Genomic DNA, 14041 nt, shown 5'->3' on the forward strand with positions numbered 1-14041 from the left:
TTCCGTTGCACAGCCAATTTTGTGGGGCCGGCCACCGTCGGTTTTAGTAGCACAGCCGTCAATTGGGGCCACCACGGGTTAAACAGGATGTGTGCAGAAACAATATCATCTACAAGTGATAAGATAAGGCCCTGGGTTATATAAGGCCTCAATATCCAACTTCTGAGCTAACCTTTGAGTAGAAACTGTGTATTTAAAGTTTACACCAAATAAACGCCCGCTCATACCATGGCCCCAGCGTCTTTAATTGCGGAGCACAGCTGTTTGTGCCAACCATCCGCCATACACGCACACCACTCCAGCACTTTCAAGAACGACGAAAAGCCAATCAGCCACTCTTTGGAGCATATCTATGGTGCCCAAATAAGACTGGCTACCGTCTCCGGCGACGCCGATGTCCGCCCAATCAAGCTTGACTGGCACAACCAAGATTGGAAACAAAGAGGTCCCATTGTTTGTTCTCGCCGCGGCGACGGTATTACCAAGCATAACGCCATTGGCGCCCATTCGGGCCCTTACTCCATCTACCATGCTCTCAGCATTGTCTCTGGACAGCTGGACGCTCAACATGTTCCCGATTATACCAACGCTCAGCCTCCCGTTGACTTTGCTCCTCAGCCACAATGGTACGACAGCGAGAAAATTGTCTCGCTCGATCCACTGGGCCATTTGGCCCCTTGGCTCTACGGAGACATCGCGCAGGCTGAGAATGTCGAGGTGAGACCATCCATGTCCATTACCAAGGCAATTTTGTCGCTTCCTGAAATACAGGAGGAGGTGAAGAAGGGAAACCTGGAGCCTGACGGCAAGATTGTGTTGAATGAGAAGGGCGAGATGGCCGTGACAAAAATAGCTGTTGATCCTGTCTGGTACTTGCCCGGCGTGGCCAAAAGATTGGGTGTCACTGAAAACGAGCTCCGTCGTGCTCTTTTTGAAGACACCAACGGTATGTACCCAGAGCTGATCACGAGGCCTGATATCAAGACGTTTTTGCCCCCAATCGGTGGAACCACCGTGTACATATTTGGAAACCCGGAGGACATTCCTAATCCTGAGAAGAAGCTGGCTCTAAGAGTCCATGACGAGTGCTCGGGATCAGATGTCTTCCTTTCGGACATCTGCTCATGCAGATGCTACTTGATCTTTGGACTCAGAGAAGCTGCCAAAGAGGCACAAAAGGGTGGAAACGGCGTGGTTGCATATTTCCGCAAAGAAGGCAGATCGCTAGGAGAAGTCACCAAGTATCTCGTTTACAACGCAAGAAAGCGTGCAGGTGATAGTGCCGACGCTTACTTCCAGAGAACAGAATGCATAGCAGGCGTGAAGGATGCCCGTTTCCAGGAACTGATGCCAGATATTCTGCACTGGCTTGGCATCACCAGGATCGACCGCATGCTTTCCATGAGCAACATGAAACACGACGCAATTGTTAGCCAGGGAATTGAGATCGTAGAAAGAGTGGAAATACCTGACGAGATGCTCCCTGCCGACTCCCGTGTAGAGATCGACGCCAAAATTGCCTCCGGATACTTCACAAATGGCCATGTCTACACACAGGAGGAACTGAAAAACATACGTGGCCGCACGTGGGATGACATCAGCTAAATAGACCGGTATAAAGAAAATCAAAAGCTCGCGATGCTCTGCTGAACATGCTTACTGCTTGGATCTTAATCTATAGCACGAAATTTTTCCCGGGCCCGGTTCGAAGCCCTGTTCAATGTATTTTTCAGAGTAGGGGAGGGGGCGCACACAAGCCAAGCAAAATCAGAGAGTAATAACGATCAGTTGTCCCGTTCACAATTTCAGCGTCGGAGATAGCGAGACGTTTCTTTGATCTACAGTGACATTCTGAGCGGTTTGCTTGCTCCAACTCAGTCAATTGAGGCTTTAAAACGCGTTATCCTTTACCTTCCTACTGTGCGTTGTCAGCAAAGTAGAAGCGAAAGTTACACATTCTACGTCCGCCATCAGTCCATAATATAACTCTAAGTGTATGAGCGAAGCTGTGAAAGACGATACCGCTACTCCTGCGCCGATCAATCAGGAGAATCCTTCCGCGGAAGAAGTGAACGATACACCATCTCAAGACGATTCTCCGAATGAGGTCCCTGTGACAGATAACACGAACGGTACTGCGAGCCTGCCTTCTATCAAGGTGGCATCGCATGACCCCGAAACGAATGGAACGACCACATCGAGTCCCTCAAGTCCGGCACGCAGCCGCGCTCTTAGCTCAGCTCCTGTTGTGAACCTATCGGCGACAGTCTCTTTCATCAAATCGTCCTTCGAGAAGCTGGCTCAGATTAAGGAAATTAGCAAAAAGCATAAGCCATTGGTGGATCTTCTCAACAAGCAAATTGCAATTCTCAATACTGGCGAGTTGCCCAGTGAACAGGAAATTTTTGAGGTGCTGAAAAACTCATGCGAAGTCCCCAGTGCTGAAGCTAAGATAGTCGCTCTTGACTGTCTCAGCAAGATTTTTACATTCAGTGTTTTCCACGAGCCATTGACTATAAGTTACAAGAAAACGAAGCCTGACATCCACACTGATGCTGATATGGAAACTAATACAGAAACAGAGGTTGGCCGTATTCATGCAATTCCTCTCATTGAGGCGGTTGTCCAAGTGATAAGCTCGTGCTTTGAGGGAGAGGGCACAGACGAGAGGGTCGAGCTTCAAGTAATACGCGTGCTGACAGGCGCAATCCTCAACGATACTTTGCCACTTCATGGAAGAGCCTTATTGCAGGCTGTGAGACAAGTGTACAATATTTTCCTGCTTTCGCTGTCTCCTGTCAACCAAGGCATTGCGCAGGCAACTCTCACTCAGGTCGTCAATGTCGTTTTCGAGAAAGTTTCAAGCACGAGAAAGAAAGGACGCTCTGATGTTGATGTTAGCGATCAGGCGGAGGACATTGCAGCCACTTCGACGCCAGCTACTTCCAGCACAGCGGCTGCGGCGCAGACCAAAATGACGCTGCGCGAAATGGAACAGAACGTTCAAAACGATGACGTCCAGATAAGCTCTGACGAGTTTTCTGGCAACGAAGAAGAGCTGGTGGTCAGGGACGCTTTCCTTATTTTGAGATCTATGTGCAACTTGTCAGTCAAGGTGATGGAAAATGAATCGATTGACATGCGCTCCCATGCAATCAGATCGAAGCTTCTATCATTGCATATCATACACTGGGTACTCAAAAATCACATTGAAAGCTTTCTAGATAAAGACTGCATGATTATCAACAGGGCCACAAATGAGAAAACTCGTTTGGTTGACGCCATCAGAAAGTATCTTTGTCTAGTGCTAGCTAGAAATGCCGCTTCTCAACTAGCTCCAGTCTACGAGGTGTGTCTCGAGATATTTTGGATTATGGTGGATAAAATGAGAGAACAATTTAAGTCGGAAATTCCCGTGTTTCTGGACGAGATTTACTTCCCTGTAAGCGAAATGAAGACATCCACGGCGCACCAAAAGAGATATCTCCTTTCCATTATTCACCGGATCTGCAAAGCGCCTAAGATTTTGATCGAACTCTATCTGAATTATGACTGTGACCCTTCTATGCCAAACTTGTGTGAGACCATCATGGATTATTTGGCAAAGTTTGCGCTAATGCGGGTAGACGCAACCCCAACCCAGAAAGTGAGTTACAGAGAGAGTTTGACTAGGAATCTTGCCACATACAATCTTTCCGATGTTCCGCAACTGAATGTTTCCAAAATGAGTGGACATCCGCCAAACCCCGATGCCTCCCTCAACTTCCCAATCGAGTATGCTTTGAAAATGACCTCAATTGATTGCATTCTCGCGTTCTTGAAGTCGCTCAACTCTTGGAGTGGAAAACCTCTAATCACCGCCACCGCTGCAGAAGGAGATCATGCGCCATATTCTCAACGGGAACGAGCCCTTACCAGTAGCTCAGTGCTATCGCAAGCTTCAGTCCAAAATTCTACTAATGGATCTGTCAGTGATACTATCTCCTCTGCCAACGAAGAGACCTCCGTTTCTCAGTTTGATAGCATCAAGCAGAGAAAGAACGTGTTTTTGGATAGTATACGATTGTTCAACTACAATCCGAAGAGGGGACTGAGAAGTCTGCTGGAAAATGGATTTATTTCTTCAGACTCTCCTCGGGATATTGCAAAATTTCTACTGGAAACTGACATGCTCGACAAGGCAGCATTGGGAGAATTCCTGGGAGAGGGAGACGAGAAGAACGTGACAATCATGCATGAATATGTTGACATGATGGAGTTTAAAGACAAAAAGTTCCTCGAGGCTCTGAGATATTTCTTACAGCATTTTAGATTGCCCGGTGAATCGCAGAAAATCGATCGGTTCATGCTGAAATTTGCTGAGAAATATGTCAATGATAACCCATCCACGTTCGCGAACGCTGACACAGTGTATGTTTTGTCTTATTCCGTCATAATGCTCAACACCGATCAACATTCGCCACAGGTGAAAAAGCGAATGACTTTGGAAGAGTTCATCAACAACAACAGAGGCATCGATGATGGCAAAGACCTTGATCCCTCGATGCTCGAGCAAATTTATACAGACATTCAAAATGATGAGATCATGCTGAAAAGTGAGCAGCACGCCGCGCTTATATCCAGTGACTTGCATCCAATGCAACAATCGTTCTTTGGTGGCAGAGATTTGGCAAAGGAGGCATATGCCAAAGCTTCGAAAGAGATGTCCTCAAAGACGGAGGAGGCGGTGAAAAGTATCAGAAACACCTACAAGAAAAATTCCAAGGTTGTATTCTATACTGCTAACGTCGGCAATAATGCTGATCACGTGAGGTCTATGTTTGACAACCTTTGGATGTCTATCTTGGCCGGCCTAACCCCGCCATTTAAGGAGTATGATGATGACGAAATTTCGAGAGTCCTGCTCGAAGGAATTAAGGTGTCTATTCACATTTCTTGCATGTTTGATTTGGACTATGCAAGAACCTCTTTCATCAGGGCACTGGTGCAATTCTGCAATTTGAACAATCCTGAAGAACTCAAGAATAAGAATATTGATGCCGTGTATGCCTTATTGGAAGTTGCTGTGGACGAAAACTCCAGGCTTGGTTCATCTTGGAAGAGTATTCTTACTTCAATTTCCCAGATCGAACGTTTGAAGTTGTTGTCTCAAGGCGTCGACTCAGAAAGTATTCCGGATTTGCTCAATGCCAGACTAGCAAGTAGGCATTCCACGGAGAGTTACAGATCGCACAATTCTAATCAACTGTCTTTCTTCTCCTTCGGAAAAAAACAAACCATTTCGGAACAAACATCGCAACACCATTTCAGCCAGAAGTTAAGCTCAGATATGGTTGTTCGCATCAGTTCAACAGACTTGGATGTTGCAATTGATAAGGTGTTTTCCAAGAGCTCTGAAATTGAGGGAAATGGTATTTTCGATTTCATTGCGGCACTTAGTGAAGTTGCACATGAAGAGATTGAATCTTCGGGACAAAGCCAAAACCCGCGGATCTTCTCACTACAAAAAATGGTTGATGTCTGCTACTATAATATGGGAAGGATTAGAGTTCAATGGTCTGCTCTTTGGGCGGTCATGAACGAGAAATTCAATGAATTCGGCTGTCACCAGAATACTTCAATCGCCTTCTTTGCACTTGATTCTCTTCGGCAATTGTCCGAGAGATTCTTTGCCATTGAGGAGCTGTCCCATTTCAAGTTCCAAAAAGAGTTCCTCAAACCTTTCAATTACATTGTGCTCCATAGTCCACATTTGCAGGTCCGTGAAATGGTTCTGGATTGTGTGCAATATATGGTCCATAAAAAAGCTGACCTTATAAAATCTGGTTGGCAAACTTTACTAGAGATTCTCACAAATGCAGCTAAAGATAATAATGAGAAGTTTGTCGCAAAAGGACTCTCATACACAAGCATGATCATGAAATCACATTTCGACCAAATCTTAGGCCTTGATGCTTTTTCATCGTTGGTAATTTGTCTAACCGAATATGCAAAGAACGAACAATTCCAGAAAACTAGCTTGCAGTCTCTTAATTCGATGAAAAAGTTGACCAAGACGATCCCGAAGACGTTGGAGGAGCACGGCGATATGTTTTCTGCCGAAGATCTTTGGTTCCCTCTGTTGTTCGGTTTCCACGATGTTGTGATGAATGGAGAGGATCTTGAAGTCAGGTCGAAGGCCTTAAGTTTTACTTTTGATGCCTTGACTGAAAATGGCGGCCAGTTTGAGATAAAGTTTTGGGATAAGATTTGCGAAGAGCTACTGTTTCCAATATTTGGTGTTCTGGGAGATCGTTGGGAGCTTACTACACAGGATGATCTCTCTGTATGGCTTTCTACGACCTTGATTCAGGCCTTGAGAAACATGATTGCTCTCTTCACCTATTATTTCGATACCCTTAGTGAAAAGATGGAGGGATATTTGAAGCTTTTGGTTTCGTGCATCTGTCAACAGAATGAAACTATCTCTAAAATTGGTATCTCATGTCTGAAGGAGCTTATTCTCGACAATATGACTAGATTTGATGAAAAACATTGGGAGATGCTGAATAATTCATTCGCCGAACTATTTGATTTGACCACGGCCAAAGAGCTGTTCAGAGCCGATCCTTTGAGACAGTCGAATGGACAAAGACAGGAAACAGCAGAGGGAGATGAGTCTGATTTGCAGGGAAGTTCAGCGAGCGAGTCAGATCTGGAGCTTCCCGTTCCTCTAAGCCAATCGAGAGAGAAATCGGCAATTGTAATCAAATGTGTCCTTCAACTACATGTCATACAAATTCTATCGGAGCTGTTTGACATTGATGAATTTTACCAAACGGTTCCCGTTGCTAACCTTTTGAAGTTGTCAGACCTATTGGAGCATAGCTACAAATTTGCGAGAGAGTTCAACGAGGACTACAATCTGAGAGTCCGTCTGTGGAATGCAGGTGTCATTGATAAGCTTCCAAACCTTTTGAAGCAAGAAACGTCTTCCGCAGGTGTTTACATTAGCATACTGTTCCGTTTGTACTGTGATTCTGGACGCGTCAATAAGGAAGCTAGGGAGAAAATTGTTGGGGTTCTGATCCCAATGGGTGTTACAATCCTCGAAAGATTTGTGAGCTTGAACGAGGCAGACCAGTCGAGAAACATTCAAAGCTGGAGACCCGTTGTGGTGGAGGTACTACAAGCGTACAGTGAGCTGGATCATGAGGACTTTTTACGATGCTGTCCGGTTGCATATGACCTTGTTTTGCAGCTTTTCGACAAGAATCTGATGGCAGACCTGAGAGCTGCTATCAAGGACTTTTTGACAAGAGTTGGTGACGCCTACATTTTGGAAAAGAAAGAGTAGAGTTCTTATATAGCATTTGTATTTAGATTGCCCAAATCTACATATCCGTGCTTTGAAGGTAGCAATTTTTCAGGAAAGACACGACGACAAAGAACATCGGCAGTTCGACGACAAAAATTTTTCAAATAGTGCTCGAAAAGTTACACACTTTTGGAACTTCTAACAGTACAAAGCTTTGAGGCTGAGCGTAATTTCGCATCACTAAGCTTGCAGGATGTCCAACAACAAGGTAAGTTCGATAAAACTGAAAGGATTTGTGTGTAATCTGAGGCGAGCAAGATGAAAGTTTCCACTCGCGTGAGCCAAGGAAGCTAGGAGTATGCTGGTCTACTATGGCATGAAGCATCACAATCAATTGATGAAGAGCACCCAAGTCCAGCAATATTACTCACTAATGCGCTAGAACCTTTACGCCCTTTTGGGTAACGATGTGTCCGACGATGAGGGTGAAGTCCTTCCTCCAAAGGAAATTGTCAAGAAGACTACTTCCTCCAAGAAGGTGGACGCTCCTCCACCATCTGCTGACAAGTCCAAGGCCAAGAAAAACAAGAAGCCATCTGCGACTGGTAACGAGGCGGGTTTGAAGTTCAAGAACAAGAACCCTGACGTCGAGCCACCAAAGTCTACTGAGCGTCGTACTGCCAAGAGTAAGAACTACGACAGACACTCCAAGAGCGGAAAGACTGAGACTGCCAAGTCTCAAAAGACCAAGCTGGGAGATGAGGTCGAGGCCCAGATTGAGGCCGAGGCCGATGCTGCTGAGGAATTGGCTGCTGAGGAGGAAGAGGAGGCCGAAAAGCCAGTTTACAAGACTCTTGATGACTACTTCAGCGAGTTGCAATTGCAGCAGGAGGGCCTTGCTGCACAGCCGAAGAGGGCTCCTAACGCTGGTGCAGAGGACAAGTGGTCCAACGCTGAATTGCTTGTTAAAGAAAGAGAGGTCTTTATCCCACCAACCTCTATTAAGCAAACCAAGCAAAAGGCCAAGAAGGCTAAGCAATATGTGGATGTCGATGTCATCGTTGCTGACGAGGTTCGTGCTCCAAGAGAGAGACCAGCTAGATCCAATAACACCAGAGGTAGAGGAAGAGCTCCAAGGGGTAAGGCACCTAATTCTGCCGCTCCAAAGATTGAACTTAACGACAAGAACTTCCCAGCTCTATGATTTTGGTGGATAAGTGTGGTATTTGTACCGATAAATAGTATATCCATAAATTGGGAATTATTATTATCTGTATTCCGTCCCAGGATAGGATTTTTCATTTTTCAACTAATCTGACTTTCACAAAGTTATTTTATTCTTTATGTTACCATACTAGACTTCTAGAAACTTTATTGAATAAATTATTTGCCAAACATTATAGGTCATACATATAACGAACAATAAACAGTCATTTTTGCTTCGAGACTGTCACAGTTGGTATCACCATTGTCGCTTGAGATTGCGTTCCACCCACTTGACCAGACTGATAAACGCGTGCTATAATTACACACCAGTGTCAGCGCTCGTTATTAAAATTAAATTATTACCCATGCTTCAATCAATGGTCAACATTGCAGACCAATCCGGCGCAGTCAAGAGGGAGCTTTCGTCCCCCTTGAACTCGGCTCTTGCTTCAGCCACCTCGTCCACTTCGATTTCCCCGGACGCCGATAACGAGAGTGGCAATCGGTACACCTCGCCTCCGAAAGACGACTCCAGACCTAGTCCATCCCAGATCTCCTCTATTTTCAGTGTTGCTGCCCATGATGGTTCTCCGTCTCTTCCGGACAAGGAGGAGCACCATTCGGTATCATTTGTGACTCAAACCAATGGCAAGCACAGGAAGAAGAGCTGGAAAAAAACGGTGGCCGAGGAACATAAATCTCTCATCTCTACGTCATCTCCTGAAGGAATTGCAGCTGCCTCCCAAATCACGCCGAACAGAATTGCCAATATCTTGCTCAGAGAGGGACCGTTGCCAATCAGGCACTTGACTGCACATTTGGTGTCTCAGATCCCAGCATTTGGTCATCTCTCGCTATCCAAACAAAGACGTTTGATTATGGCCGCCTTGGAAATGGGAGACTTGCAAACTGGCTGTGTGTTCGAGAAAATCGGTTGGGGCCAGTGGGAAGCAAGGAAAGCTTCTGACGACCAGATCAACCAGCGAAATACGCAAGCATCCACTGGAAACAGAGATAGGTCGCCTGAAAGTCCTCCTGAGACTCACGGCTCTACTAGAGCCAGACGGAAAGAAAAAAGAGGAAGTAATTCTGCCTTAAGCGTGTCGCCAAAAGCCAGGGGACTTGGTGCTAACTATAGACGAGAGTCAATCACAAACTCAGCGACAGATTTACACAACACTAAGGTTCCTATATCGCCAAATCTCAGACCTCTACAGAGTTTACGAAATTCATTCAAAGAACGGAAATACTCCTTGGACGAGGCTATCGAGTCCTCTTCCTCTGATGATGATGATGATGATGATTTGAATTTGGTTCACTCGCAAGAAGATGATGACGACGGCATGTTTACGTTTGAAGGAGACAATGGATCCCAAAAAGCTAAGCACATTCTCCGCACGTCTTCGTTGTCGTCCACAAACAGGCATCCGTCTTTTGCGGGCATCGCGAAACCGAGAAAACCGCGCTCTTCCTTCACAAGTCAGTCAATCGAGGCTGTTTTTGATGAAAATAGCAACCTCGATTCTGCGTCCATGCCAGATGGATTGATATCCAAGAGACGCCCGAGAGTGTCTTTTTCGAACTCCTCCAGTGTGACACGACAATCCTTTTTACGTACGAACATATCTCCTTCGAACGGTCCAGTCATGCTACATGACCAAAATAGCACTGTGACGCTCAATACTGTGTCATCCATGGAGAATCTCCATGAGCAGGAACCTAATGATTTGGAAAACTACACAGATGAGGAAGACTGGGAAGCTATGGGACCTGCCACGCTTAGGAAAAATAACATGTCTGCAGTGACGGTACCCGCTTCCAACGTTGCAGTGGAACACAATTCACCGAGACCAGTATCTGTCAAAATGGTCAAACCAGATATGTCGAGTCCATTGAGACCAGCGTTAGCGACGCAGAGCGATGAGGAGATAGCTGCGATAGCTCTCATGGATTTGAAGTCTGTTTGAATGGGACGTGGGTGTGTTTTGGGTATAAACGGTGCTGATTATCATTGCTTTGTATATTATATATTATAGGTTGGATTTAAACAGATTAAATTAACGCGACGCGACAAATTGATTGTGACATTTATTCTAGAGCAGATGAGAGTTCTAACCACAGAAGAAAAGGAAATAGCGACAGTAAGTAAGGCAGAGGTAGTGATCTGACATTTCAGCACCTCAAGGCCAGCATTTGGTACAGCGTATCAAAGATGGTCGAGGAGGAAACTAGAAAACTCTCTGAAGACTCGGGAACTGATATAACTGCTACACCGAGATTTACAGCGGCTCTTGTTGAATTGGTTTATCGCCAGTTAACTGATGTTGGGGAAGATTTGGAGCTGTTTGCCAAGCACGCAAGGAGAAAGACAATTATACCCGAGGATCTTCTCATGGTGAGTCGTAAGAATAATGCGTTACGTGACATACTGAAAGAGTATCTGGAATCTATGGAGGCAGACGGAAATCACGCTACAGTCACTGCACAAGCAAGACAGCCTGTCTCTGATAGCGATGACCCCTTTAGCGACCTTAGTCAATCCTAATGCATGGGGTCGATCGGCGCGCGTACATAGTTTTGGTCGATTCACGTCGATTAAATTGGTAAATTTTTTCATCGTTGACTGTATCGGCATGTTGGCAGGACAACTTTGGAAAGCCCGGGCAGGTCTCACTCTCCGTGTTTTTGCACGTCAGTTGACTGGTGGCAAACCTCGTGCGATATTTGAGCCTGTTTTCCAGTATGGTTCTGATAGCTTTGTCGAGCGAGATTTGCAATTAGAGAAAATGAGACTCATTCCTACTGGTCCAACGGTGTTTGCGAGAAACCCATACCATGAGAACGTTATGGAATATTTGCTTGATATGTTGAATAAATATGCCTCTCTCCCCTACGACAAGAAAAACACCGCGAAGTCCGTCTGGCTATCTTTTGAGGAGTATAAGAGAAGGGGGAATGGTGCCAAATGCAAACAAGCAGAGTACAATAAGCTGAAACAGACCCTCGTGAGATTGGACTCGATAGATCCACAACTGAGAAGCCCTGATCTTGAGGAGGTTCTCGACTTTTTCAAAGTCCCTAAGACATTGAGGGACGTGGAGAAGAAGACTAAGGAATTGGACAGTAAGGGAAGAGCAGTGGCCACTGGAGCAAGAAAGGATTCGAGCGCAAAAGTCTACGTCGTGGAAGGAGAAGGAACAATCCTTGTCAACGGCCTACCGTTTGATGAGAAGTTCAAGAACCTGAAAGACAGAACTAGAATACTTTTTCCATTACAAATCGTTGAGTCTGAGACCAAGTATAATATCTTCGCTCTTTCCAGAGGAGGCGGTACTACAGGACAAGCAGACGCTGTGCGGCTGGCCATTGCCAGGGCTCTGGTGATTCACAACCCACTATTCGAGGACATTTTGCTCAAGGCAGGCTGCTTGTACAGAGATCCTAGATCGGTGGAGAGAAAGAAGCCTGGTAAACTGAAGGCTAGAAAGTCTCCAACTTGGGTCAAACGTTGATCGCGTGTATATATTTAGCTCAATATTAGTGGTTGAAGTTAGGTAATGATAACCCCAAGTTGCTGGTGACGCTCTTGAATTGTCTGATTGCTCCCGTAAGCAAGGACTTCCGAGTATCGTAATCCGTCACTTTGCTACTGGATCTAAATTCCTCTTTCAGATAGTTTCTTAGTTCAATTTGTAGGGTCTTATTTGGAATTTCTAGTGTTAGCTTCCAAACCTCATTACTTACTGTGAATCGTGCGCAGCATATCTCTGTATGTTCTGATTATTTGATTTTGGAGGATAAACTAGTCGTTAGTATGCTGGATTTCATGTGGGTCAAAATCAAATTACCCAGTTTTAGACTTACATCCTGGAGCCCGGGACTGTGAGGCTTCAACACACGACGTGAAGCCAATTGACGCGCGAATGACATACAGTACACTGTGATCGATAATTCTTTCTCCTCTTTTCGATAAAATCAGGCTCCAGAGCACAGCCTTCTTTTAAAATCTCACAATTGACCTCAAAGTAAGTATATTTTGTAGTTTGCACTGCACAAGTACGGATAACACCCATAGGTTAATATATTTGAGATAAAGCTTTTTGTCCTCGGCATAAGAAACTGAAATGGTGAAGGACACTTTCTATTACGACCTTTTGGCGGTTGATGTGGATGCTGATGAGGTAAAGATAAAGAAGGCGTACAGAAAGATGGCCCTCAAATATCACCCCGATAAAAACCCGAATGACAAAGATGCCGAAAAGAAGTTCCAAGAGATAGCCGAAGCCTACCAGGTTCTGAGTGATCCGGAGAAGCGGAAGCTCTACGATGAAATTGGCAAAGATGAATTAACGAAGGCTGGAGGAGCCGCTGAAGACCTTGGTCCAAGAGAGCTGTTCAGCATGATGTTCGGAGGTGAAGGATTTGAACCTTACATTGGAAAGCTAACGCTTCTCACAGCTATGTTTGAAGAAATGGCAGCGGGCCCAGAGGCGGAACCTCAGGATGTCAAATTTTCGGAAAGCCAGGAGATTGGAGCGCACAATCCGAAAAGAAGCCAAAATCAGCATACGAAAAAGGACAAGCTCGATATGGAAAAGATGAAACAAAGACAAGAAGAGGAAGCAAAAAAAGTGGAAGAGCTCGCTAAGCAATTGATTGAAAAAATGCAACCTGTTATAGATGCTTCTAGTCATGGTTTTCTCAGCAACGAGTCGACGACCCAATTCCAAAGCAAAGTAGCAAAGGAAATTGAAGATTTGAAGCAAGAATCCTTTGGTGTTGATATTTGCCACATCATAGGTAATGTCTACCTTTTCAAAGGACAAGCTTTTCTGAAGTCTCAAAAAGCCTTCCTTGGTAAATTCCACAAAATGTCCTCATCTCTGAAGCAGAGTCGAAACACCGTGAAGAATATTTGGTCCATGGTCGCAACTGCTACTGAAGCGCAATCTGCTGTGGAAGCCATGGAAAAACTGCAGGTGCACGAGTCCAGCGCAATTGACGAATACGAAAGAGCAAAGATTGAGAGAGCTATGACAGGAAAGTTTATTTCCGTTGCCTGGGTGTCATCCAAATTTGAAATGGAATCAACCTTAAATCAAGTCTGCTCGAAGATACTTAATGATAAAAATGTGCCACTCGAGGTCAGAAAAATGAGAGCTGAATTACTTGTGTTAATGGGTGCCTTGTTCAAGAACGCTAGACGAGACCCTGACGACGAGAACGAAGTGCAGATGTTCGAGGAACTGATGAGGGAGAGTAAAGAGGTGAAAGCCAGAGATCTAAAAAGGGCAGCTTTATCTTCAAGAGGGTCGCCTCCGACCTCAACTCCAAGTGCATCTATCAAAACGGCCCCTGAGGAGAGAACTGGTGATTCGAAGCTGTCAAAGGAAAAGAAAGGTCTGTTTTCCAGATTCCGCTAAGAGTGGTGGCTACTCCAAGTGTGAAAAAACTCTACTCATGAATGTATAATCTTGAAGATAGATCATCAATGAACGGCCGAGTATCTTTGATACATGCTATATAACACACAAAAAG

General features: G+C 45.1%; 7 protein-coding genes across 7 annotated transcripts; all 7 read left to right on the plus strand.

Annotated features, from left to right (window-relative positions):
• Positions 1 to 228: 228 nt before the first annotated feature.
• KL911_003890 (uncharacterized protein) lies at positions 229 to 1605 on the plus strand (the record flags this gene model as incomplete). The annotated part of the gene is made up of 1 exon (XM_043199120.1): positions 229 to 1605. The coding sequence occupies one exon, from the start codon at positions 229 to 231 to the stop codon at positions 1603 to 1605; it is 1377 nt and encodes a 458-aa protein (XP_043053159.1).
• Positions 1606 to 1996: 391 nt separating this feature from the next.
• Positions 1997 to 7336, plus strand: KL911_003891 (uncharacterized protein; the record flags this gene model as incomplete). Its single annotated transcript, XM_043199121.1, has 1 exon — positions 1997 to 7336. The coding sequence occupies one exon, from the start codon at positions 1997 to 1999 to the stop codon at positions 7334 to 7336; it is 5340 nt and encodes a 1779-aa protein (XP_043053160.1).
• A 214-nt stretch (positions 7337 to 7550) lies between these two features.
• KL911_003892 (uncharacterized protein) lies at positions 7551 to 8501 on the plus strand (the record flags this gene model as incomplete). The annotated part of the gene is made up of 2 exons (XM_043199122.1): positions 7551 to 7569; positions 7789 to 8501. 2 exons carry the CDS (start codon positions 7551 to 7553, stop codon positions 8499 to 8501), a joined length of 732 nt encoding a protein of 243 aa, XP_043053161.1.
• Positions 8502 to 8868: 367 nt separating this feature from the next.
• KL911_003893 (uncharacterized protein) lies at positions 8869 to 10470 on the plus strand (the record flags this gene model as incomplete). Its single annotated transcript, XM_043199123.1, has 1 exon — positions 8869 to 10470. One exon carries the CDS (start codon positions 8869 to 8871, stop codon positions 10468 to 10470), a length of 1602 nt encoding a protein of 533 aa, XP_043053162.1.
• Positions 10471 to 10715: 245 nt separating this feature from the next.
• Positions 10716 to 11048, plus strand: KL911_003894 (uncharacterized protein; the record flags this gene model as incomplete). The annotated part of the gene is made up of 1 exon (XM_043199124.1): positions 10716 to 11048. One exon carries the CDS (start codon positions 10716 to 10718, stop codon positions 11046 to 11048), a length of 333 nt encoding a protein of 110 aa, XP_043053163.1.
• Positions 11049 to 11136: 88 nt separating this feature from the next.
• Positions 11137 to 12015, plus strand: KL911_003895 (uncharacterized protein; the record flags this gene model as incomplete). Its single annotated transcript, XM_043199125.1, has 1 exon — positions 11137 to 12015. One exon carries the CDS (start codon positions 11137 to 11139, stop codon positions 12013 to 12015), a length of 879 nt encoding a protein of 292 aa, XP_043053164.1.
• Positions 12016 to 12627: 612 nt separating this feature from the next.
• On the plus strand, positions 12628 to 13926 carry KL911_003896 (uncharacterized protein; the record flags this gene model as incomplete). The annotated part of the gene is made up of 1 exon (XM_043199126.1): positions 12628 to 13926. The coding sequence occupies one exon, from the start codon at positions 12628 to 12630 to the stop codon at positions 13924 to 13926; it is 1299 nt and encodes a 432-aa protein (XP_043053165.1).
• Between the last annotated feature and the right edge of the window lie 115 nt (positions 13927 to 14041).

Source organism: Ogataea haglerorum (genome assembly GCF_019207285.1).
Source record: "Ogataea haglerorum isolate 81-453-3 chromosome Unknown 81-453-3_NODE_11_length_416158_cov_97.210077, whole genome shotgun sequence".
Taxonomy (NCBI): domain Eukaryota; kingdom Fungi; phylum Ascomycota; class Pichiomycetes; order Pichiales; family Pichiaceae; genus Ogataea; species Ogataea haglerorum.